Source organism: Terrapene carolina, unplaced genomic scaffold, assembly GCF_002925995.2.
Source record: "Terrapene carolina triunguis isolate 2854851 unplaced genomic scaffold, T_m_triunguis-2.0 Scaffold234, whole genome shotgun sequence".
Taxonomy (NCBI): domain Eukaryota; kingdom Metazoa; phylum Chordata; order Testudines; family Emydidae; genus Terrapene; species Terrapene triunguis.
This window is the reverse complement of record NW_020664585.1, coordinates 18,393,391-18,416,475: the sequence shown is the minus strand read 5'-3', so window position 1 is coordinate 18,416,475 and position 23,085 is coordinate 18,393,391. Positions and strand designations below refer to the sequence as shown.

The 23,085-nt window shown below is 51.6% G+C and overlaps 1 protein-coding gene across 1 annotated transcript in view; it reads left to right on the top strand.

Annotated features, from left to right (window-relative positions):
* LOC112120414 (thyroid adenoma-associated protein homolog) overlaps positions 1–23,085 on the top strand; it is a 40,521-nt gene that overhangs the window by 1,915 nt on the left and 15,521 nt on the right. The window contains exons 2-19 of the mRNA XM_026656916.2: positions 877–1,054; positions 4,186–4,272; positions 5,219–5,246; positions 6,174–6,322; positions 6,587–6,709; positions 7,432–7,552; positions 8,082–8,230; positions 9,396–9,480; positions 9,942–10,078; positions 10,765–10,962; positions 12,144–12,855; positions 14,419–14,571; positions 16,152–16,261; positions 16,710–16,870; positions 17,949–18,115; positions 18,889–19,074; positions 19,962–20,110; positions 22,529–22,672. Coding sequence (XP_026512701.1) covers positions 877–1,054; positions 4,186–4,272; positions 5,219–5,246; positions 6,174–6,322; positions 6,587–6,709; positions 7,432–7,552; positions 8,082–8,230; positions 9,396–9,480; positions 9,942–10,078; positions 10,765–10,962; positions 12,144–12,855; positions 14,419–14,571; positions 16,152–16,261; positions 16,710–16,870; positions 17,949–18,115; positions 18,889–19,074; positions 19,962–20,110; positions 22,529–22,672 — 3,037 coding nt within the window. The remainder of the gene's footprint in view (positions 1–876; positions 1,055–4,185; positions 4,273–5,218; positions 5,247–6,173; positions 6,323–6,586; positions 6,710–7,431; positions 7,553–8,081; positions 8,231–9,395; positions 9,481–9,941; positions 10,079–10,764; positions 10,963–12,143; positions 12,856–14,418; positions 14,572–16,151; positions 16,262–16,709; positions 16,871–17,948; positions 18,116–18,888; positions 19,075–19,961; positions 20,111–22,528; positions 22,673–23,085) is intronic.

Below are 23,085 nucleotides of genomic sequence, written 5' to 3'. Positions count from 1 at the left end.
CCATCAGCACCCAGCTAAAGTCCTGCATTTGGGCCCTAGACGCCGCCTTACGCAAAGCAAAACGATGCTAGTTTTCAGCCTGCAACTGCTCATTTCCACTGTGGCACGTCATTCTGTTTCAGATATTGACCTGTTTCTAACGCAGACTCCCAGCCTGCAAGTGGGTCCGCAGATTCCTGCCGAAATCAGTCTTGCTGTAGGGTGCTGCCCGTTTGTGGAGCCAAGCCCAGGATAAGGGGGTACTTTATGAGGGGAGTCACTCTCCTCTCCCCGATGAGGTTCCTTGCTGTGTTCATGCTGGAGATGCGGCTTGGTTTATATATTTGTATCTTTGGTTATATGGGGAGTTTGGTTGATTTTTGCTTTACAAGGCTGGTGCGATAAAGCAGAATGAAATTTAACTAATTCTCTTCTATTCAATGACATTGGGCCCTGACCCTTTTCCAGTGCTGTATTTACATTACACAGGGCCAGTCTGATCTTATTCTACCTCCCTTCTTCTGCTTCTTATCTAGAGATTTTGCAGAATTATTTTATTTTTACCAACCTTGGCCCCAGCCTTTATATACGTGTTAGTATCTTTTAAAGCAAATGGTGGAACACCAGATGGCTTTGGTGAGGAAACAAGTGAAGAACCTATAAATCACTAGTCACTTATGAAAATCTAGACCGATAGGTTTAAATGAATAAATATAATTTAAACATGCGCGCTATACATACTATCGGGATGGGTGCTAAGCAAAAGCCAGGCAGTTTTCCCTGTCCCGCTCCGTGACTACTGACCGTAGCTGCAGTCTGAACTCTTTCCCTCTCTCAGTTGGAGGTGTTTGGAACAAGTCAGCATTAACATGACAATCCCGTGTTTAATTTTTCCAGGGGTTCTGTGAAGAGGTGTAAAGATAAAAATCTGGAGGAGGCTCTTCTGCTCTTTCAGGAGCTGAGCAAGGGGTTATGGGAGCTAGACGATGCCGACGTGCTTCCCTTAGTGCGCTGCGTGCTTGCTTTCCAAATGGAGACGACCAGCAGTTCCAGCTCCTTCCATAAGCTCGAGCAGGTAAATCGTGTTATATAGCGGCCGCTCCATTCATCTGCGTGGGTCAGGCTGCAATGCTATGCCACGGTTTGCTCTACAACAGTCACTTCCATTGTTTGCAGGGGCGTCTGCAAAATAATAAACACTCAGTGCCTCTACAGCACCTGTTATCCATGACTCAGAAGGGGTGGCCACACTGCAGTTAGACACCCCGGGGCTAGCCCATGCAGCTGACTCGGGCTGGGCTGCCGGGCTGTTTAACTGTAGTGTAGAAGTTGGGGTTTAGGCTGCAGCCTGAGCTCTGGGACCCTCCTACCTTGCAGGATCCCAGAGCCTGGGCTCCAGCCCAAACGTGTACACCGCAGTTAAATAGCCCGGGAGCCTGAGTCAGCTGGCATGGGCTAGCCATGGATTTTTAATTGGAGTATAGACGTAGCTGTAAAGTCAGGGATGCTCACAAGAGCGTTAGGTAGACAGGTGTTATGATCCCCATTTTACAGCTGAGGAAACTGAACTATAGCAATGTTAAGTGACTTGCCCAAGGTCCCACAGCAAGTCAGAGCTAGGAATAGACGCCTGGGCTCCTGCCACTCAGAACTGAGACCTGCCTGGACCATTCACTTACGGGGTGATCTTGTGCCTTAGTCTACACAAAGAACCTTACTGCAAACTAGATGTTGAATCTTAACTGAGTTTCCCTGGGAGTAAAGGTTTCAGCTCGTGCCTTCCTTCTAGGAAAACCAAGAATAAAAACAGAGGCTTGGCCCTTTGCTTAGCTACCTACACTTGACTTTTGTACCAGGGCTCTAGGAACATAGACCACATTGGCTCCTGGACACCTCTCTCCCCATTCACAACTGCACTGGCCACCCCACCTTCCCATTCACGACTGTGTAGACTACCCCGCCTTCCATTTGCAATCAAAGAACATTCGGTGGCAACTCCTACAGCCGTTGCTATGTGGAAAGTGAATAGTAGGGAAAGTATTTCATTTGTTTTTAACTTAGTAATGTCATTTAATCACAGGTGATTGAGCTCAGTGCCTTAATTACCAGGTGAAATTCTCTGGCCTGTGTTACATAAGAGCTCAGACTAGATAACCATCATGATGCCTGTCTGGCCTTCAAAATCTGTGAGTTTAGCAGCTAGACGTAAGGAGGAGAGCCAGCAAGTGGAGAATCACCGTTCTGTCCGGTCTCTTTCATTATGGAGACAAGGTGGGAGAGGTACACCTCTACCCTGATATAACGCGACCCGATATAACATGAATTCGGATATAACACGGTAAAGCAGCGCTCCCGGGGGGGGGGGGGGGGGGGGGGCTGTGCACTCCTGCGGATCAAAGCAAGTTCGATATAATGCGGTTTCACCTATAACTCAGTGTAGAGGAGCAGACTCACCCCTGCGGCGCCTCCTGCTGGTCGTCTCGGGAATTAGCTCTTCCAGCATCCTGGAGTGCCCCCTGCAGGCCGGTGATCCGCCTGTCCTCTGGCCCCCATGTCCCTCCCGGACCCCGGTGCCCTTGTATCTGGGGTGCTGCCCCCTGGCAGTACCCCTCAGTACTAGGGTCTCCCCTCCCTGGGGAACCCCCACCCACTATCCCTACCTCACCTCAGAATAAGGCCACTGCCAGTCACCAATCAGCCCCCGCTCCCTGGGGCAGACTGCAGTATAGGCCACTCATCACTGGCAAGGTTGGGTTTGGACCTGCTGCCTTGTCCTACCCATGGGCTGCCCTCTGCAACCCCCAGTACCCCTTGGCCTCCTACTAGGCCACAGCCTGGGGCTATCCAGGCTGGAGCTCCTCAGCCCTGCTCCACCCAGGTACTCTCTTAGCTCCCTGCAGCCAGGCCCGTCTCCCTCTGAACACAGAGAGGGGCTGCTGCCCTCTTGGCTCCCAGCCTTCTTATATAGGCCAGCTGGGGCCTGATTGGGGCGTGGCCCAGCTGGGGCTACTTCCCCAATCAGCCCAGTAGCTTTTCCCTTTGCCCCAGCCCTCTGCCAGGGCTGTTTTAAACCCCTCAGGCAGGAGCGGGGTAACCACCCCGCTACACTCAGTAAGATTTTTTGGCTCCCGAGGACAGCATTGTATCGGGGTAGAGGTGTAATATCTTTTACTGGACCCACTTCGGATGGTGAAAGAGAGAAGCTTTTGAGCTATACAGACCTCTTCTTCAGCTCTTTCATTATGTAAGAGAATAAATACATATTAAAAAAAAGGCAGAACAGAGCCTATGGCTACATGGCCCTGTAGTCTGGAGAGGCGAATTGCAGTGTGCACCATAGTGCGATGCTGTAAGTGCCCCCTGTGGATGCTGCGGACACAGACTAAAAGGTACCTGGTTCGCATTAACGTAGTCCTCTTTGAAGGACTTCGGTGTGCGCGCTGCAATGTGCCTATCCGTAGTCCAATCTGCAGGGCCGTGTAGACAAACCCAGAGAGGCGCCTGAACTAAAATCCCAGATCCCAGTGCTCCTGAGCTCTGGGGAAGCTTGGAGCTCTAGCCAAATGTTGTAACTTGTGCCCTTGACTGAAAATAAACACTAAAGCGGATTTTAGCTATTTAATAGAAAAACCTGCTGACATTAGACAGACTGTTAGCGTTAACTTTCCATATCTGGCACAGTGCTTGACAACATGAACGCGTTTATTAAATGGATTCTTTTTTTGTTGTGCATTTTTAGACTTTCACAGCTAGTTTTAATCACACATCATTTACTCAAGAGGCTGTACTTGTCTCTTTGGGAAAGGTCTGTTGTGTCTAAATCCTAATTCTGGGTTCAATAGCATATTATCTACCTAATTGAGAGCACACAGAGTATGTCTACACTGCAGCTGGGAGCCAACCAGGTAGACAGACTTGCACTAGCTAGCTCACTAAAAATATCAAGGTGGATGCTGTGGCTCTCTGGAGACTCGGGATAGCCACCTGGTCTCCGGTCCAGGGCGTTAGGTGGCCCAGCCCGCCGCCAGAGCCACAATGTCCACACTGCTATTTTTAGCGAGCTCGCTCCAGCTAAGCTAGCGTGAGTCCATCCAGCTAGGCTGGGAGGCTCTCTGCCAGCTGCAGTGTAGACAGACCCATCTTGGTCTGGGTATTTGTGCACGATCCTGGAACACCTGGACCATTCGAGGTTTCCTTTCCCCCCAGATTGTTACAAAGTTGTCGGAAGGTAAAGAATCCCTGGTTGCTGAGGAAGTGAATAAGTTAATGAGCAGCCTAACCGAGTACAAACAGGTGAGAGGAACTCAGTTCTCTTTAGAGCAGCACAGAAGACAAAAGGAGGCCCTGATCCCGCGTCAGGATCCATCAGCTTGGACCCCTAGGCCTGTGCGGAGTCCTGTTGACGTCAGCGGGTCTGAGCTAGCAGATAGCATTGCAGGATTGGGGCCTTAGTGCAAAGGGCAGCATTGGATCCGGGGATGGCGATATGGCAGGAAAGGCCCAGTTCAGGCTGACTAGGACCCCTGTATTTACTCCCATAGTATTTTAAAGCTCCTGTACAATGAGACAGTGTTAGCACATTCCACGGTACCTGGCCTGGAGGTTCTTTTTGTTCCCTGTGCTAGGATTGTGGGTTCACCAGATCTTTGTGTGTAAATAAAAACAGCCTTCGGTACAGTCAGCCTCCTGCTCTTCTAGCTGGCGGTGTTTCAGCCCAATGCTGGGTTGGTGGTCCCCTAGGTAGTGAATTGTAACATGGCAAGTCTTTGTGATTTGTACCACGCCAAAGAGAACTTGGCAGGAAGAAGAGGCAGATTCTAAAGGAGGAAGCTGTTTACAAACAACCCCCTGTTCATCATCAGTGCAGGGGAGAAAGCAGAGAGTCTGACAGTTCAGGGAGTTGACTGAAGTGTATTAGTTTGTTCCCTTAGGGGTGAGTATGTCAGCTCTGCTCCTGCAGAACACCCAGCCGCACTGGCCCGGGACCGCAGAGACAAACGGAGGGTCTCAGCCCTACCCCGCTGATCTGTCTGGCCCACTGGCTGTGCTGCCCTGGGTAGGGGAAACTGTGCGCTGTGGTTTGGGGGGAAGGCTTGATTCTAAGCTCAGCTGGCAGACACTTTGCTCGGGTTCTAATTACGACCTCTCCTAGCACACACTGCGTCCCTCTAGCTGCAATTCTGCAGCAGCTGTGCCCTCCATGAGTGTTAAACGTGCCTGCGCTTCCTTCTCCCTGCAGGTGCTGTCTCCGGGAGACCTCCAGACAGGTCAGTCTCAAAGATTCCCCTTGCCGTGACACTAACCCACAGAACCACACAAATCCAAATATCCACAATGGAGGCCTCGGTGGTTAATAAGAGACTGAGCTGAGACCATCCTGACGCTCATCATGAGCTGAGCTACCGATTCATGGGGCCCACCTCAGACGAGTCCCTGAATCTCTTTGTCCGCTACTCAGTCTGACTGGGGAACGAGCCGAGCAGAAGTGTCACTGATGTCCTGGCCCTTCTCCCACGCCAAAAGCCAGGTGCTGTCTGTGGACTGAGTTTTTCTGGGCAAATCCCCAGCATGGTCAGGAGCAGGATCTGGGCGTGAAGACACGCACTCTGTGCAGCCTTCTGCAAGTCGTGTCACTTCGGTGCCTCAGTTTCCCCACACAGAGTAGGGAGCCTTATATTCGCCTCTCTCCCCAGGGTGGGGTGAATGAATTAGCGAACACGCAGTTGATGATGAAAAGTGGTATGAGCACTAGGAATCACCAGCTCCAGATAACCATCCAAGAATGGAGAGATTAGACCCTTCGTTTGCTTTGTCCTTTCCCGGTCTCTTTTCATGAGTTAACAACACCGGCCGGGGAAGAGTCATCTCTGAATCTCCGCTCATGAGAGTTAGCAGGGATATTCACCCCTGCAGGGAGGGATTCAACTCAAACGTACGGCCTCAAAGCCTGGGACCCAAACCAACTGGCAGGGGGTTCCCCAGCCCTGCATAAGAGCAGGGCCCCCTTTTGGAGCGTGGGCGTCTGGATCAGTTTGTTTGATCATAACTCGCTGCAGTGTGCACGTAGATGCTGATGGCCACCTCTTGAGGTGTTTAACCCAGCATCTCGGGCTGCAGTGCCTGGCATCTGATGCACTGTGTGCCCCTCTCCCGGCATCTGATGCACTGTGTGCCCCTCTCCCCCCTATCCACAGTTTCCATATTCATAGAGGAAAGCAGCCTAGGCCGACACCACTGGAGACTCAGCCTAGCCCCACTGCTGCTGCGTGTAGCTGCCACGTTGAATTTGGTGCTGCAGGACCCAACGGCCAGGAGCGGGGAGTGGAGCTACATCACGGTCAAGGTAAGATCCACATCGCTTGGGGGTTATAGTCTCCTCTGGATGCCTGTAACATGCTGAAACTCCCACGAGCACTAGGGGAAGAGAAGGGGTTAAAAAACCCAAACATTCATTGGAATTTGGTGTCCTCCCCCGTAAGACAGCAGGACTTAGGGGTTGGAAGAAAAAGTTCCCCCTATGTTGGGGGGGGAGGTGCATTGTCGAACTCTTAAGAAAAAGATCTAGCAGGTGACAGAGGGTTGCGCTTTATCCTTTTTTCTTCCTCAGACCTGCCTGCAGCTTTTCCAGGCGATGTCAAAGGAAGTGTCGCCTCTGGTGTGGAGCGAAGCCGAGAACAGTGAAATCCTGCAGAGCATTTTGGGATCTCTGCTGCAAGTCGTCATGGGGCAGGTGATTATAGTCCAGGCAGCTACCCAACCATGGCCCAGATGAGACAGCAGCCAAGCTGCTGCAGAGAGTTTGAGCCCACGTGAAGCCAGGCCAGCCTGGATCTGAGGGGAGAAGTTGTCCCCGGTTAGAGAAATAAGGATAATGCTTTACCTGTTCAAAGCACTTTCCAAACGTTATCTAATTTCACCTCTCGGCACTCCTGCCAGGGAGGCAAGTTTTATTATCCCCACTTTACGGTTTCCTCGGGGAAACTGAGGCAGAAAACATAAGGCCAACATTTTCAAATATAGGCACCTACACAAAAGTTGCCTGCTACGGAGAGGTGCTGAGTATTCACAGCTCCCGTGAGGTTAGTGGAGGGGGAACAATAACTGCACTAAAGTGAAGCCACGATAGAATGCAGTGATAGTGCCATGCTAGATGACAGCTGCTGGTAATGGGTGTCTCCACCTTTTCCAGCTGGAGACGTACCCACACATACATCTGTACATGTGTAATACACGTGTTTCAGTATGTCCTTGTACACTGCTGTGTAAGTGTGAATGCAGTGGAGCGGGGGGAGTTGTGATGAGAGGGATCCAGTCCACTCTATGTGCTGCAAAAGTGCAGCATACCCCCAGTGGCTTTGTAAGTGCCTTTTGTTTGCAGGGAGAGGGGAGGGCAGTAAGTGATGTTTAAATGGCTTTGTAAAGACAAGCTTTTTAAAAGGTGAGTTTCCTCAGACAGCTAACAAGGACGCCCGCCTGCTGGCCGGCACTGCCGTGAGCATGTTGGTGAACACTGCTGCTGAGCCAGAGAGAGGAGCCAGAGCCGTGCTGACTCTTTTCCAGCTAGTTGACCAAGGTGCGTGCTTGATCTTCAGTAACAATCCTTGTTAGCACTAGATCTCAACGTGCTTTCCAAAGGTGGGGAAGTGACCTGCCCAAGGTGACAGAGTCAGTGGCTGAGCTAGGAACAGATCACAATTCCCTAGAGGCCATTCTGCCGTCCCAGGTGAAGGAAGGGGAGGAAGTCTCCAGCAAAGCCTAGATATGGGGCTCTCGGACCATGGGGCAAGGCGGCACAGTAGGTTACATGCACTGACCTTTTATTTCTGCAGATTGAGCCCCTCCCACTCTGGAGCAGGCAGCGTACACTGCGTTTGGCAGGCTCAGCATGATTGGGAGAGTCTGCTCAGGGAAGGCCCTGTGTTGTATGGGCCATATTTCTGTGCTGTCTGCTCACACTGTGCCTGGCTCTGACCTGTGCTACAATTAATACTAATGGGTGTGAAGGACTAAAGTTAACCTGAGAAACAAAAAGCTGATTTGTGGTTTGAAAGTCAGTGTCTGGATAAGTCTTTGCTCTGTCCTAACTTGGTGATTTTCCCTAGGGCCAGGAGAGCTGAAATTTGGGGAACTGAAGGTGGAGACGTCTGTCCTGAGTTCAGACGGCTTAGCGAGACTGGTGCTTACTAGGGGTTTATTAACTTGCTGCAAGAAGGAGATCCTGAGCTGCCGGCTGGACAGCTTCCCACCCCAGGTAGGAGAGCTCTAAGTTAGAACGAGATTCTGTTGGGGAATGCAGAGGATAAGCAAACTGGGCTTTGGGCGAAGGGTTTAGAAAAACCTTTCACCTGTTGCTGGGTGTTGGCTCAGCAAGTACTTGGGGTAGCTTTAGATACTGGGGTGGGGGGGGGGGAGGTGCACGCTAATTCATTGCTGAGCAAGCCAGTTCCATTTACTTGGATCTAGCTGCACCAACGTGCACCAGCAGCGAGTTTAGCCCTGATAGTTGGCAAAGGCCTTACACTCCCGCCAGGCATTGTGTTTAAATGTAGTTGTTGCCAGGGGGCCTTTGTTTCCCTGATCAGTATGGATAGATTTGTTTCCCCAGGAGAATCTTGGAAGTCAAGCCCTGCTGTGAGTAACCCCTTCAGTAGCGGATATAGGCACGAACACACCACGGGGTAATCAAGAGAAGAAGAATGCTAGGAGTCTGTTAGCAGCACCATGACTGTGGCCAGGGCCTTAGCTGGATGGAGGGGGAACGTTCTATGTAATTAGTCAATCCGCTGCTGCCACATCAGCTGTAAGAAGGCAAAGTTCAGTGCCTCAAGAGCCAAAGAGTAAAACTGCACGTGAACAGATCGGTGTTTCTTGGTGTCATGGCAAAGAGCTTTGCAGGAGGAGTCCAAGAGAGAACTGAACCTGCCCAGCTAGGGGGCAGGTGGGGAAACCTCCGTGGATTTCAGCGGAGACCGCCCTGGCTAAAGGCTATCTGACTCAGCGTATTTACATAGTGCCCATTGCTGTAGCAGCTCGGCCTGGCTCTGGTGATGGAAGCTTCCTCGCTTGAGACCCCTGCAGCTCCCCAGCTGCCATGGGGGAGCAGGGGGACCCCCGCAGCTCTCCACCATCCCACAGCTGCCCAGCCCCTTCCCATTTTATCATGGATAGTTTTAGTAAAAGTCAGGGACAGGTCACAGGCTTCCTTGAATTGTTCTTTATTACCCGTGACCTGTCACTGACTTTTACTAAAAATATCCGTGACACAAAGCTTAGCCTTAATTATGACCTAGTAGGTCCTCTTTGAAGTTCTGGTGTCTAGGAATCTCTTCTGTCAATCAGCAAGAAAAGCCCAACACCACAAATACAGGGGTAGCTCAGCTAACAGCTATTGCTTAACACTGGTGTATGCCCTGCAGGCTTGTCTATTGCTGGACGTGCTGTTTCCAGCTGTCTGGGCTGTGAGCGAAGGGCAGAAGGATTATCATTACTACCGTTTCCAAGGTAATAAAGATCTGCCCCCCCCGAATATACACCAAGAGGGTTTTAAAGGTTTGCCACCCACTGCAGCAGGAACCTCCAAACCCCCATAGCTTTTAGACATACTGTATGGGAAGGGGAATTTCTAAGAGTGACTCAGCTGCTTGAGGAGATCTAGGGCACCTTGGGGTGGGGAGGGGAACCACCAGCAGTGATCTTTCCCTCAATTCTGAAATTAAAGCCCAATCAAATCCAGCCTGGGCCCCTTAGTACCATCGTACTGTAACCCACACGCTTGCCTTAATCTTGCTTTGAGCCCCTGCTGCGTAAGGTACATTCACAGAGAAATCTCAGGGGAAATGGTGTTCGGAGAGGCAGGCGTTTGCCCACTACCTGGTTGCCCACTCCAGCTGGGAAGAGCTGTGGGAGGCTTTGCTGTTTTGCCTGCTGGAAGAACTCTATACTAGTCTGTTCTGTGCTTTCAGTTTTCTCCCTCTGGCTGCAACGTATCCTGGAGTGTCTGCCCGAGATCTGGAAAGTCAAGGAGAGCCGCATGCTGGCTGAGAACTCTGAACTGCTCCACAGACTGAGCCAGTTCATCTGGAACAATGCAGAAAGCCCGGTAACGCACCCAGCCTGGGGGGGCACACCCTCTTCCAGGGCAGCCAGAAAATATCCAGAAATCTTCCCTTCTTCCCCCCTCATCATCCCCGTCTTTCACTTGAAGAGAAGTGCACAGTGGAGCCTGGCCAGATTTTAGTCTGTCCCTACCTCATTTCACATGCACTGGGAGCAGAATACACCGCATAGTTACTAGGCAGGGTTGCTAAGATACGACTGACCTTGCATTATAGGGCTGGGCGCATTGGCATTGCCTTTTCCTCCTGGCTGACGCAATGTTTGGTCAGTGCTGGTGCTTTGTGAGGAGAGCCCAGCTGTCTTGCAGCTTGGCAGAGCCAGACTCCAACAGCCATATTCCCACTGAGCAGTCCCGTACTGAGCAAGCCATCTCATCAGGTTCATAAAGACAGCTTTCCATTGGCAAATGCCGTTAAGGAGCCCTAACAGGGACACTGTGGGGCCGATTTTACCAAGCCCCGTCAGGCTGCTGTGTTGGGTCCCCTGCCCCCATTGCTGGTGGCAAAAATGGGACTACTTAATATTGGTTATCATTTGCCACAGGACAGGCAATCCCTAGTGACAGATAAAGGAGGGTGGAGGATGTTATAAAGCCCCTCTAACAATTTCCGCCAGTGAGACATGAGGGAGAATCTCTTCTTAGTTTGCGTTTCTTTTCTGGTTGTTCAGGTGGAAGGGGCGTCAGAGTTCATACATAGCTCCTTTCAACATCTCCTGGAGATCTACTGCCTGGAGTGCCATCGCTTCGAGGACCTGGAGAGACCCCTCTATGAACAGTTCCTGCAGAGAATCCTCACAATGCCCTGGCAGGTCAAAGCCAGATATTTCCCCCTGTGCGCCATTCTCCCCTACGTGGGCACAGAGAAAGTAAGGAAACCTGGTGGGGACATGCAGTGTCCAAGACACTTACCGCGTGGGTGGGATGAGCGAGTGCTGCCCACAGAGAGACAGGTCTTGCGTGTGCCAGGCACAGCTAAGAGAGGAATGGAGGGCGTGATGCAGATGCCAAAACATCCCACAAAGGGCTAGATGAAAACCAGACACACCAGAACTTGTACTGGCCTGTGAGTCCTCAGTCACTGCTTGAAGAAAGGAGGGGCACATTGGTACACACTATGGGTTGAGGATCTGCATAGAGAGCTTGTGCTTGGATAACTTGGGTCTCCCTGCGGCCTCCATCAAAAAATCAGAAAGATTGATAGTGTGTGCATCTTGCACCCTAGGGGATGGGATGTAGGTCGCTCTGCCATGGGTCATAGGCCCTATCCTGCTAATAGAGAATCTCTTCTGGTTCAAGTGGTAGCAGCCTGTGTTTTTGTTACTTCCCCTGTGGGACCTCGTATATCCAGCTCTCTTATGCATTGGCAGAAAAGAAATGGTTGGATCTCTGCCCCCATAGCCCCCAAGATCCACCACAAGGAGGTGCTCAAGGGCATGAGCCACTGCCCCTCCTACCAACCACCCTGCCTTTCTGGATGCCAAGACACGTCAATGCAGAGATCACAGCAGCATTTTCCTGCCCCATTGTGGTCTCACTAGAGATGGGGACAGAATATTTTGCTACGATTGTCTTTGGGTTACTGGGGGTCTTCTGTTTTCAACCCAGTACTGCTGTTAGGGTGTTCCCAGTCTCTCTGACCTGGTAACCGGGAGCCCCAGGTTAGCTCTTTAGCTGTTGCACAGAGAATAGCCAGCTCATGAAAGAGGACAGAAACAATACATCAAATGCAATAGGTAGCTTGGGAAAATTGGGGCTGGAACATGCAGCCTTTTACCACTGGGTCACTGATTTGAATGCAGCCTTAGTCAAAAGCACTGATCACTGTGGTATCTCAGCATTGCTTAGTGCCACCAGTGACCAGAAATTACCACCTGTGTTGGGATCCACCCCTCCTTGGTGGGGAAGGCAGCTGGTCCTCCACTATCATAATACAGCCTTTGTTTTAGCTACTAATAAGATGAGCAAGGCTTGTTTCCTTGGTGCGTTAGGAGAGTTCAGGGGCTGCCTGAAGCAAACAAGGACCGTAAAGTTATTTGGGGTTTTCTAGGTTCTGGATACCTACAAGGATCTTCCCCAGCACCTTCTGAACTGCCTTTCCACTAACCACCTGTGCCCAGCTGCATCAGACGTGTATAAAACCATTTTGCAACAGCAGCGCAAGCACTGGATTGCGGGAGAGGAACCTGCCACAGAGGAGGAGCTGGCTCAGAAGTGGGCACTGCACTGGCTGCCCACCTTGGCCAGTGCTTTGACCTCTCCCATCTCCTTCCTTCAGAGCAACGCTTCCAACTACCTTCTTGTCTGGACTTTGCGGCTCTTCCCCGCCTCTTACGCTTTGCTTGCTGAGAGCTGCAGTGGTGGGGACTCTGCCCACCTTCGGGCGTGGGTCGCCCTGCTGAACGGCCGCAAGATCATCACCGGGGCCTTGCCCCTGGATGGGGAGACTTTGGAAAGGCTCTGCTGCTGCTTGCACTCCAGGGAGGAGAACATTCGCCTAGCAGCTCTGGGTCTCCTGTGTTGCAGCCCCAGGACCAACCAGGCCCTGTCAGAGGTGGAGGTCCGTCTACTGAAGGAGTTCTTGCCACTGAACCTGAACTGCGACTCGTCCTCTTTCCGGCAGCTGCTCCAGGCTGCAGTGAAGAAGGCTCTGGTCAGGCTGAGGGACAGCGCCCTCTCTCAGCTGCGCAGCAAGATGCAGAGCAAAGCTACTGAGCGCTCCGCCAGCACGGATCCAGAAGGAGCACTTGCACAAGCAGTAGGTGAGTGAGTCGTTCCTGACATCTCACTCCAAGCCTCTGGTCCCCATAGGCTCCCATCGCTGCTTAACTTTTCCTCTCTGCTCACCTCAGCGGCCTCCAGCATTAGGTTTTCACACATAAAGCCGCCACCTGGCACTACCCTTTTGTGGCCCACTTGAGCTGGGATGCGCGTAGGGAGCTCTGGTGGGTCGTGCAACTTGGCCTGGACAGTGGGGGTGGGGCAACTTGGACCTTTAATGGAAGTTTTATTCTGCCTTCTGGCACCAGGCCTTGTGATTCCACAGTATCTGCCAGGACTGCTCTCTTCCGAGCTCCAGTCCTGCTACCGCCGAGCCGACCAGCGGGCGTGTAACTCAGCGATACCAACTCTTGTGATTTGATCATGAATTTCACAATCTTTGGTGTTTTTTCTTAAAGCCTCAGCTCCTGGAGTCATGTGACTGTGAGACGCTCCGCTTTTATTTATTTTTTCTAGCCTCCCTGGTTGTGAAGAAAAGCTGGGAAATGTGACCCCCTAAAGGCTCAGAAAGCAGATGGCAAATAAATTGATTGGGGGGAGGGAGATTATAATCATTTTGTTACTTTCATAAATTTGGGGGGCTTGACGCCTGATGTTAGACTGTTTGGCGCTGGCAGTACAGGTAATGAGGCTGGGCCAACATCAGTGGGTCAAACACTTGGGTTCAGTTGGGATAAACACCCTGAAATTTGGATGCTTCTCCACATTTCAAGAGTCTGAAAAACTGGAAAGCTTACAGAGGAGAGGCAGCGAGGCCTAGTGGGTTAATCCCGGACTTGAGAGACCTGGGTTTTATTCCTGGTTCTTCCATAGGCCTCATGAGCAAGTCACTTCATCGCTCCGTGCCTCAATTTCCCCATCTGTAAAAATGGGAAGAACAATACTGACCTTCCTGTGTAACGTGCTTTGAGAAGTGCTATGTAAGAGAAAGGTGTTGGTCGTATTGCAACAGCCTGGGGCGATAGGACATTTTGGCATTCCTGGCCCAAAACCAAACTGTGTCTGAACATGTCAGCATGTCCAGTAATAAAGTTCCTTTCTACAAGTGGTCTAGACTGGGGGGTACTTTCTCTGAACATAGCAAAACAGAGTGTGAACCAACGTGAAACTCATGAGTGGGTTTTCCATTACCCAGGCTGAGCAAAGAGTCACCATTAAGAGCGAAAAGTGGATTTTCAAGTAAAAAAAATCCTCCGTGGAGTTAATCTGAAGCAGATAAACTGGCTAACGCGTATGTCAGTGCTTTCTGTGGGACAGAAATCAAAGCCACCAGCTGTGTGTCACAGGGCTGGCACAGCTGACAGCTTTTCCTTTAGCCGCAGTGGCAGGGGCCTGTGCTTTTGGAGCAGGTGGATCCAAGTCCTAGTCCCTCTGTTGTCACAAAGTACCAGTTGACCATTAGATGCTGAGAAGCCCCTCGGTAGCCATGCACTTTCCCACCCTATAGTCAATCTAGTGCACCCTCATGCTCCAAAGGGCTAGCCCTGCCCTCCCTCTGTGCACTGCTCACAAGTAACCAGAGGTGCTTTTTCCCCCCCATGCAGATTTTGTGGAGTGGCTGCTGCAGTTAAGCATTTCCTTTCTGACCCCAGGGTCAAACTACCAGAGGAAGAAGACTGCCCTGCTGCTCCTGGCAGCGGTGCTGGAGACCTGCACCGACACCTGGAGCCCCGCCAGGAAGAAGGGGCAGCCTCCACGTGGGTAACAGCAGGCCATGGGTCGCAAGATCATCACTGGGGCCTATACACTGTGTAGCAGAACGGCATGAGCTCTGAGTAGATTCCTCAGCCTGTCTACTTCTGACCCCCGTCAGCAGGGTGGCCCCATTTAGATGCCCTCATGGAATGGCCTCTCCATGTCATGTGAGGTTGTAGTGATTTGGGGGCGTGTGTATCAAATCCAGAAAAATATCCTGCAGCCTTTTACAAACAAACTCCTACATGCTTTGGCCCTCAACTCGGGGGGCTGCTGATGAGCAGATGGGAGTCTAGGTCCCTGGAGCGGTTCGGGTGGGGAAAAAAAATCAAGAGCCTCTGACATTATATGAGGAATGTTGGGGACTCTGCATTGACCTGTCTATGATTAGGGCCCTACCAAATTCACGGTCTATTTTGGTCAATTTCACAGTCATGGGATTTTTAAAATCACGAGTTCCATGATTTCAGCTATTTAAATCTGAAATTTCACAGTGCTGTAATTGTTGGGGTCCTGACCCAAAAAGGAGTTGGGGGAGGGTCACAAGGGTATTGTAGGGGCGGTTGCGGTACTGCTACCTGTATTTCTGCACTGCGGCTGGCAGAGGTGTTGCCTTCAGAGCTGGGCAGCTGGAGAGCAGTGGCTGCTGGCCGGGAGCCCAGCTCTGAAGGCAGAGCCGCTGCCAGCAGCAGCGCAAAAGTAAGGATGGCAGCTATGGGATTGCCACCCTTACTTCTAGGCTGCTGCCTGCAGAGCTGGGCCCTTAGCAGCCGCCGCCACTCTCCGGCCACCCGGCTTTAAGGCAGCAGTGCAGAAGTAAGGGGGACAATACCATACCATGCTATCCGTACTCTCTGCTGCTGGTGGGGCGCTGCCTTCAGCGCTGGACGCCTGGCTAACAGCTGCCGCTCTCCAGCCCCCCAACTCTGAAGGCAACAGTGCAGAAGGGTGGCAATACCGCAACCTCCCTAAAATAATCTTGCGACACTCCTGCAACTCCCTTTAGGGAGTTTGAGAACTCCCCAGTTTGAGAAACGCTGGTTTCCCCCATGAAATCTATATAGTGTAGGATAAAAGCACACAAAAGACCAGATTTCATGGTCTGTGACGCGTTTTTCATGGCCGTGAATTTGCTAGGGCCCTACCTATGATAAGCTCCCATGTGTGTGAGATGACACAAGGCTCAGTGGAATCAAATCTTTACCCACCCAAGGGCTCATTTGATAGAAACTAGTTTGCAGCCCCCAGCCCAGTTAACTTTAACTTGCACTTCCAGCACTGACAGCGCATTGTTGCAGCCATACACTGTGTAGCAGAAGCTGTGTTGGGTACTCTGCTGTCCCGCATTCCCTAGCACAGGGGAGCCCTTGAGGTCGGGGACAAAGGTTCTGCTGCAGCTGCATGACTCTGTACAGGATAAAAAGCCCTTCTTTCCCAGCACTGACCGCAGAGAATAAACCAGAGTCGTTATGAACAAGCAGGACCCGTTTTCCCTGCTGCTTGCCACCACCCTTTCGATGGAGGTCAGCCCTGACAACACTTACTGCCTACATCTCACCGACCTGCCTTTCTGTCACCACAGAGAACATGGCGGCATTGTTGAGCTGGGCCAGGCAGAAGGGCTGCTGGGACTTTTTCTCTAGAAGCAACTTGTTGGCAGTGCTGAGCTGCTTGCAAGACAGTACGAATGAGGTAAGCAGCCCTCTGTCCCCAACACTGCCACAGCTCGATGTTGTGGACAGCTGGAATTAGTAACAGAAGCTGCGTGGCTTGAGCAGCAGGAGTGGCCCGTTGACCTGAACGGAAGCAGGGGACTCTATCAAGATTGGGCAGGGACAGCGGTGGGGACGCTGTCCCCCTCTGTAAAGAGCCAGATCTGGCTGCCAGCTTTCCTGGCGCATGCTGCTGCTGGGAGCCTGTGTTCTTAGGCTCTGTCGGAACCCCCGTAGCCTCCCACCACCACGTCAGTACAGAATAGCCAAGTAACAACGGGTGCCCCTTTTGCTTCCAAAATTAGAGGTCTGAATGGGCTCTATTGGCTCGGGATTCCCAAGCATCCTGCTCCCCAAAGCCTCTCTGCTTCCTCACCTGTGTCCTGCCATAACCTTCCCCTCTCTCCAACCTCCTCCTCTCTTGGCAGGTCCGAGAGCTGGCATCAGAGCTGCTCATCCGCTACTTCCCACCGGCTTTCCCAGAACCCATTGCTGTGGCTCTGTTTGAGCGTGCCCAGGAGGCGGTGAGCAGCCCCAGAGTGCAGGAGGCAGAAGCCGGAGCGGTGTTGATGAAAACCATCCTCCAGAAGTACTGACTGGCTTGTCGCTCTCGTTTACTCTAGAAAGGACTTAGACAGGGGACATGTGGGAAGGAGACCAGGAGAACCGGTAGTGTGTACATAATCCTGTCTGTCCACACACACGGCTCACCATGACTTGCTTAGCTGACTCCCGATTCCAACCAGTTTGATATCACTTACATGGCACTCAAATGTCTTTCCAGTTACTCTGATCTCAGACTCTGACAGGGCATCAACATCCACCCGCTTGTTTAATCCTCTGCCTCTGTGATCCCAGAGGACAGATCCTCATGCCAGATATTGTCTGAAGTGTCTGTTTAACTGAACGGAAGCAGAGGATCCTATCAAGACCGGGCAGGGACAGCGCTGGGGACGCTAGCCTCCCACCACCACATCAGTACAGAATAGCAAAGTAACAACCCTTAGGGTTAGTCTGAAGTGGGGAGGTTTAGGTTGGATATTAGGAAAAACTTTTTCACTAGGAGGGTGGTGAAGCACTGGAATGGGTTACCTAGGGAGGTGGTGGAATCTCCTTCCTTAGAGGTTTTTAAGGTCAGGCTTGACAAAGCCCTGGCTGGGATGATTTAGTTGGGAATTGGTCCTGCTTTGAGCAGGGGGTTGGACTAGATGACCTCCTGAGGTCCCTTCCAACCCTGTGATTCTATGATTCTATGATTCCCACCTGAAATAGAACTACTTGATTTTGCTCTCTCAGCACTTCAGCATACCCCCCTCTCCCTGACCAAATAGATTTCTCCTGCTTCCTTTGGGAACAATACTGACATCTGCCTTAGCATTAAGGATGTAGCATTAAAAAAAAAACAAGAAGTAGCTATGAAGCGAGACTATTAATATTTCTTACTATTCAGAGGGGTTATTTATAATTCCCCTCAGCAGGACTGGAGGCCAGACAGCAGCGGCCCGTGATCTGAAGTAACCTTACAAAGTTTGAAGGCGCTGGTGCGTTACAGTGTTAGGACACAAGGCCTCCAGCCCTTGGCAATGAGGATTGTCACTATGGCGATTAGGCGAGGGCTCCCTCTGAGCTTTGTCAATGGTGTTAGCATCTGCCTCCTCCTCCTCCAGGTCAGACGGCAGCACCTTGAAGAGACTATTCCCCGAGGGAAAAGCAGCGCCAACTCTGCAGCACCGAGGCCTGTGCTTTGCTCAGTATCTTCTCCGCATGTTGCAAGCTCACTACGCCATGGCTTGTCAAGACCTGCTGCAGGCAGCGAGCACTAACCCAATGCATGGTGCGTCCCCAGGCATCATGGGGAAGGAGACATCAGAGCTCCCATGCCCCTTCTCTCCCCTGCAGTCCTGTCGGACTACAGCTGTGTGTCATGTGATGGATCAGGTCTGTGATTCAGCAAATCATGCAGCCAGTAACTGGCCTGAGCACAGCACAACTAACTCCACTCCCAGATACGACAAAGAGATTCCCGGTGGCCTTGGGCAAGTCGCTTCACCTGTCTGCCCATGTCCCCAGCTGGGCTTGGGGCAGCCCTAGCTATGTCACACAGGCCTAGTGATGATTGGCGAGCGTTTTGAGACGTGCGTTGGAGATGAAACAAGCTGTGTATTTATGGGCTGGGACAAAGGGGTCGAGCTTGCTGTGGAATGGAGAGCTGAGGTGTTGGCTACTTGTCCATGGCACTCTTTCCAGCTGCTCTGGCTAAATTTCCAAGTGACTATTGACTTTACCCTGGCCTCAGATCCCCCACAGCACAATATTGTTTCCCTTCTTGTCCCAAACATCAGCCCCATTTCTGCACGCTGTTAAACAGCTCCTGTCGGGGTTAGGTCTCTTATCTATCTGGTACGCCACGTCTCCGGGAAGGGATCTTGACTTTATACCTGGCCCTCTGTCGGTACTGTGCGGATATCATCTAGGGACAGCGGTTCTTTGCCACAGGCTGCCTCTAGCGCTCACTAAACTTCAGTGACCCAGCTCATTCGGGGGATTGTATGGGAAGGGAACATGCAAGCATCCGGCCCTGTGATAACTGGAGTGTTATCTGTGTAGGAGTGATGGCGGCGCTGCGGAGGTGTCTGCTCGAGGTACCGGAGGGGGCAGCCTCTATGCTGAAGGGAGAGCATGTGCAGAGCTGGCAGGAGCTCCTCAGCCATTTGGTGACCTTGCTGGGAGACATCAGCACCTTCCTCCTGGGGGTGCTCCAGAGCAGGCAGGGGCCCAATGCCAACCAGCCAGGTGAGGAAGGGTTCCCAGCCAACCCACCCCATGGTGTCGTGCCCTTTCAACTACGCCTGCCTTAAGTGCCAAGAGCTCTTAAATTGTGGATTGCAGAGAGCCGGCTGGTCACAGGTGGTCTCCTTTCCACCTGCCTCTGCAGCCCTTCAGGCTCTTCTTTCCAAAGAGCCGGTCTGCGAAAACCACCTGCTTCCTCTTGTTTCCACCTAACTGCCTCTAAAAGAGGCTGCTGCGCCATAAGAGGAGGAAAGGGGACTGGAGTGGCCAAGGAGAGGAGGAATGCCCAGGGCAGGATGACACAAGGTAGGGTGCCCAGCAGGAGAAGGGGCTCAGGTAGCCAGACAATGGCTAGGGCAGCAAGGGTTAAGGCAACCAAGTGACAGTGGAGAAGGGGCCCAGGTGGCAGAGAAGAGCAGGCCAGGGGGTTGGGGAAAAGTGAAATAAAGGGCAGAAGGAGACAACAATTGACTTTAAGGAGGAACACGGCACTTTAAAGACAACAAAAACCTGAACACACAACTGCAGTTACAACAGGGATGTCGTACAGTCACAACGGGAAAGCAGGGAGGGTCCACGGGATCATGGTTTGGAAGGGTGGGGTCCACATCACCACCTCTCTTTAGCTACTGGCCACAGTATGGAAGTTTTACACACACACTCACACACACACTCTCTCTTTTTCTCTCTCCCCCCACAAATCAGAAGATCATGGATTTGATCCTTCTCTCAAACTTAAGCAAGACCTCAGGTGACCATCTACCTTTGTAAGGCCATTTCCATTCTCCTTTCCTCTGGATTTCATACCCATAGCAGGCTCTGCTCTACCTCCCCGTCCATTACCTACGCTGTGGCTAAAATAAATCTGCCTTCTGCTTGTCTTTTTGCAGCTGCTGCTCCTTCATTTGCAGACATGGTAAATGCTATTGGCTCCCTTATCATGCTGGGGAAAGGCCTGGAGCAGCAGGATGGGGAGGACTCCATCCTGCTGTCCGAGGAGCACAACCTTATCCTGACCTGCTGCTGGGTCTCAGTGAAGGTAAGGAGCTTCCGTAAGCAGCCTGAAGGGAGCTGAGACCCTGCCCGCAGAGTTCTGTCATCAAGAGGCTTTGGGACAGGGGAGGCAGCCAGGACAGGGGACACCTTTGGTTTGGGAAGCAGGGGAAGTATGCAAGGTACATATTCCTCTCCTGCATCCTCTCTGTCACTCTAGCTGAGAAGTGAACTGGGTCCTCTGCCAAAGAAAACCCAGGCAACTAAGGTGTTTGTTTGGTTTTTTTAAAGCATTCCCTTTACAGCTTGCCCTAACCCCAGTGCTGGAATTCCCCCTTTTCACACTCAGGGCAAACGAAAAGGGCCCTTTTCCCGGGCCTCAATCTGATTTCCTCTGTCAGATAAATAACAGGCCCAAACTCCTTTACCCCAGGGTTAAACACAAGCCAAGACAAACTCCCGGTTGGTGTGGACAGATCCGACTCACCTGGTTTCCTCACGATGGCTCGCTAGTAGTTACTGCCTCAATGTCATTGCTGCCTCCTCCTTTTAAATAGTTGACTGGTTTCCTGGGACCCTAATGGGCTCCAGCTGCTTCAGGTCCCGCCCCATTCCCCTCGCCTCTCTGCACCAAACCCTGAGTCTTCTTGATGCAGCTCCTGTACTGCTAGTCCCAGGCACCAGCTGGGGAATGGATCCCTTCCTATATAGTCTTGCAATAGGATGGCTTTTTAAATGCGGGCAGTTCTTCCAAGCATTTCCTGCTGTTGGCTAGTAAGATAGAGCACCATGGAGCCTTTGGAACAATGTGCCAGCTGTCTGTTTGGTGTCTCTATCACTAGAGGCTTCTGTGTAATTCTCTAGAATCTCTGGCCCAGATCCACAGTGCTGTTTAGGCACCTAACTCCCATTGACTTCACTGAAAGTGGGGGAGCCTAAATACCTCTGATGATCTAGGCCTAGATGAAGATACTTAAACGAATGATAACTCTGCTGCTGAGTCATATTGTCACAGGGAACACGGCAGGACAGAAGCTCTTGGCTGCAGCAGTACTGCCCCTGTTCCAGGAGAATTTTGCTCTTAGTGATGATTTGACTCGGTGGATCAGCCAATTCCTACACTGCTCACAGGGTTTTGAGTGCCAGGCTCAGCTAGGAAATTATTTTTGCATGTTTGGAAAGGCAGGAGAGAGGTTTGCACCGTTCTGCGTTGCACTTGGCTGCCAGACCAGTAAAGAATTGTAAACAGCTTGAGGGAGCATTAATTAGGCCTGGTCTACACTACGACTTTAATTCGGATTTAGCTGCGTTAATCCGAATTAACCCTTCACCCGTCCACACTACAGAGCCAGTTAATTCGAATTAAAGGGCACTTAAAATCGATTTCTGTACTCCACCTCGACGAGCGGAGTAGAGCCTAAATCGATTTTGTTCATTCGAATTAGGGTTAGTGTGGCCGCACACCACCGAATTACTGTGTTTAAATTAATGGGGTAGTGTGGCCGCACACCACCGAATTAATGTGGTTAAAAACCGAATTAAGGTGCTTAGTGTGGCCGCGCACAATCGAATTTATACAACCTGTTTCCCAAATTCGAATTATCTAAATTCGGATTAATCCTGTAGTGTAGACATACCCTTAGAGCCATGTTTCTTAGCCACCTTGCTCTCCTCCTTCAAGGCCCTCCTGAACATTCACTTCTGTTAGCACCTTCTGCTACCTATCCTCTCCTGCTTGCTTGTGCCACGCCTCAGCATTACAAAATCAGATGGTTTTGTTCTAGCCATCCCCCCACCTCCTTTATCTGTACATTGTTTAACTCAACTTCTCAGGGCAGGGACCTGGGCTTCTTACGTTAGTCTGCAAAGCACTAGTCTTAGCTATTGCCCTTTAGAAATAATAAACGACAACCTCATTGATTTGCCTTGGCGTTAAAATGCCTCCCAGAACTTGCAGGGTCCTTGCATGATAGAGACTTGCTGCTCTCTGCCTGTCTGGTTTGGGAAGCTCGTTGATTCCTGGGTACTCTCAAACATCAGTGATCAAGGTGATGGGATAATCAGGGACCTGCTCTTGCTCCCACTGAAATCAGTGGGAGTTTTTACCATTTCCATGGCAGCAGGCTCAAACCTGGCTCAGACTGATCCTTGCCGGAGACTGCATAGGTAAAAATTCCCCACCTTACTGAAGCATTGACTGGGGTGGGGCAGGAGTGAGGGGAGGGGAGGGCAAAGCAAAAGACCAGCTGGAGGGGACTTTTCAGTTTGTGCCAGTGGAAACCCGGGCTGAGGCATGTCTGCCGGGCGCCATGTGCTCTCAGCAATTTAAAGCACCCTGGAACATAATGATGCTCTTAGCCAGCAATGCACCAAATCCCTCACTAGCGCCAAGGAGAAGAGGCCACGTCAATTCAGCGAGGTCATGATCTCACGCCTAATTTGGTTTGTTTCTTTGGCCCCGCAGGAAATAGGGCTGCTCTTGGGAGGCCTAGTGGAGAAGATTCTCCCTCTGGCACCACCGGCAGGGCCTGAGCCACTCCTGCCACTCACTGTGTTCAAGATGGCGGCTAGAGTGTTTCAGGAAGTGCTGCTGAAGTGCCGGCACTGGGTAAGAACAGCGTCCGGCCCGGATGGATAGGCTGTGCCACACCCTCCGTCCCATCTCAGGCCTGACAGGGGAGTCTCCCTCCCTTCTGAATGGCCCAGGGCTCATGTCACTGTCCCTTGGGGGCAGCAAGGTCTGTTGTTTAAGGGCCATTCGTCAGGTCCCTGGGTCAGATTCTGCTGTTACACCCCGTGACGCTGGAACAACTCCACTGACTTTCATGGGGCTACTGGGGACTTACAGCAGTGCAAAGGAAAGCTCCAGCTGGTCCATTACTCAGCAGATGTTTTCCCTCCTGAGTGTGGGTCCCCACCAGTACTTCTCCATTTAAACCTTACAAGGGCCAACTCCTGGCCAAGGAGACGGCAGGGCTCCATTTGGAGCCAGTCGTTACTGCTTTGGACAGTGGCAATGAC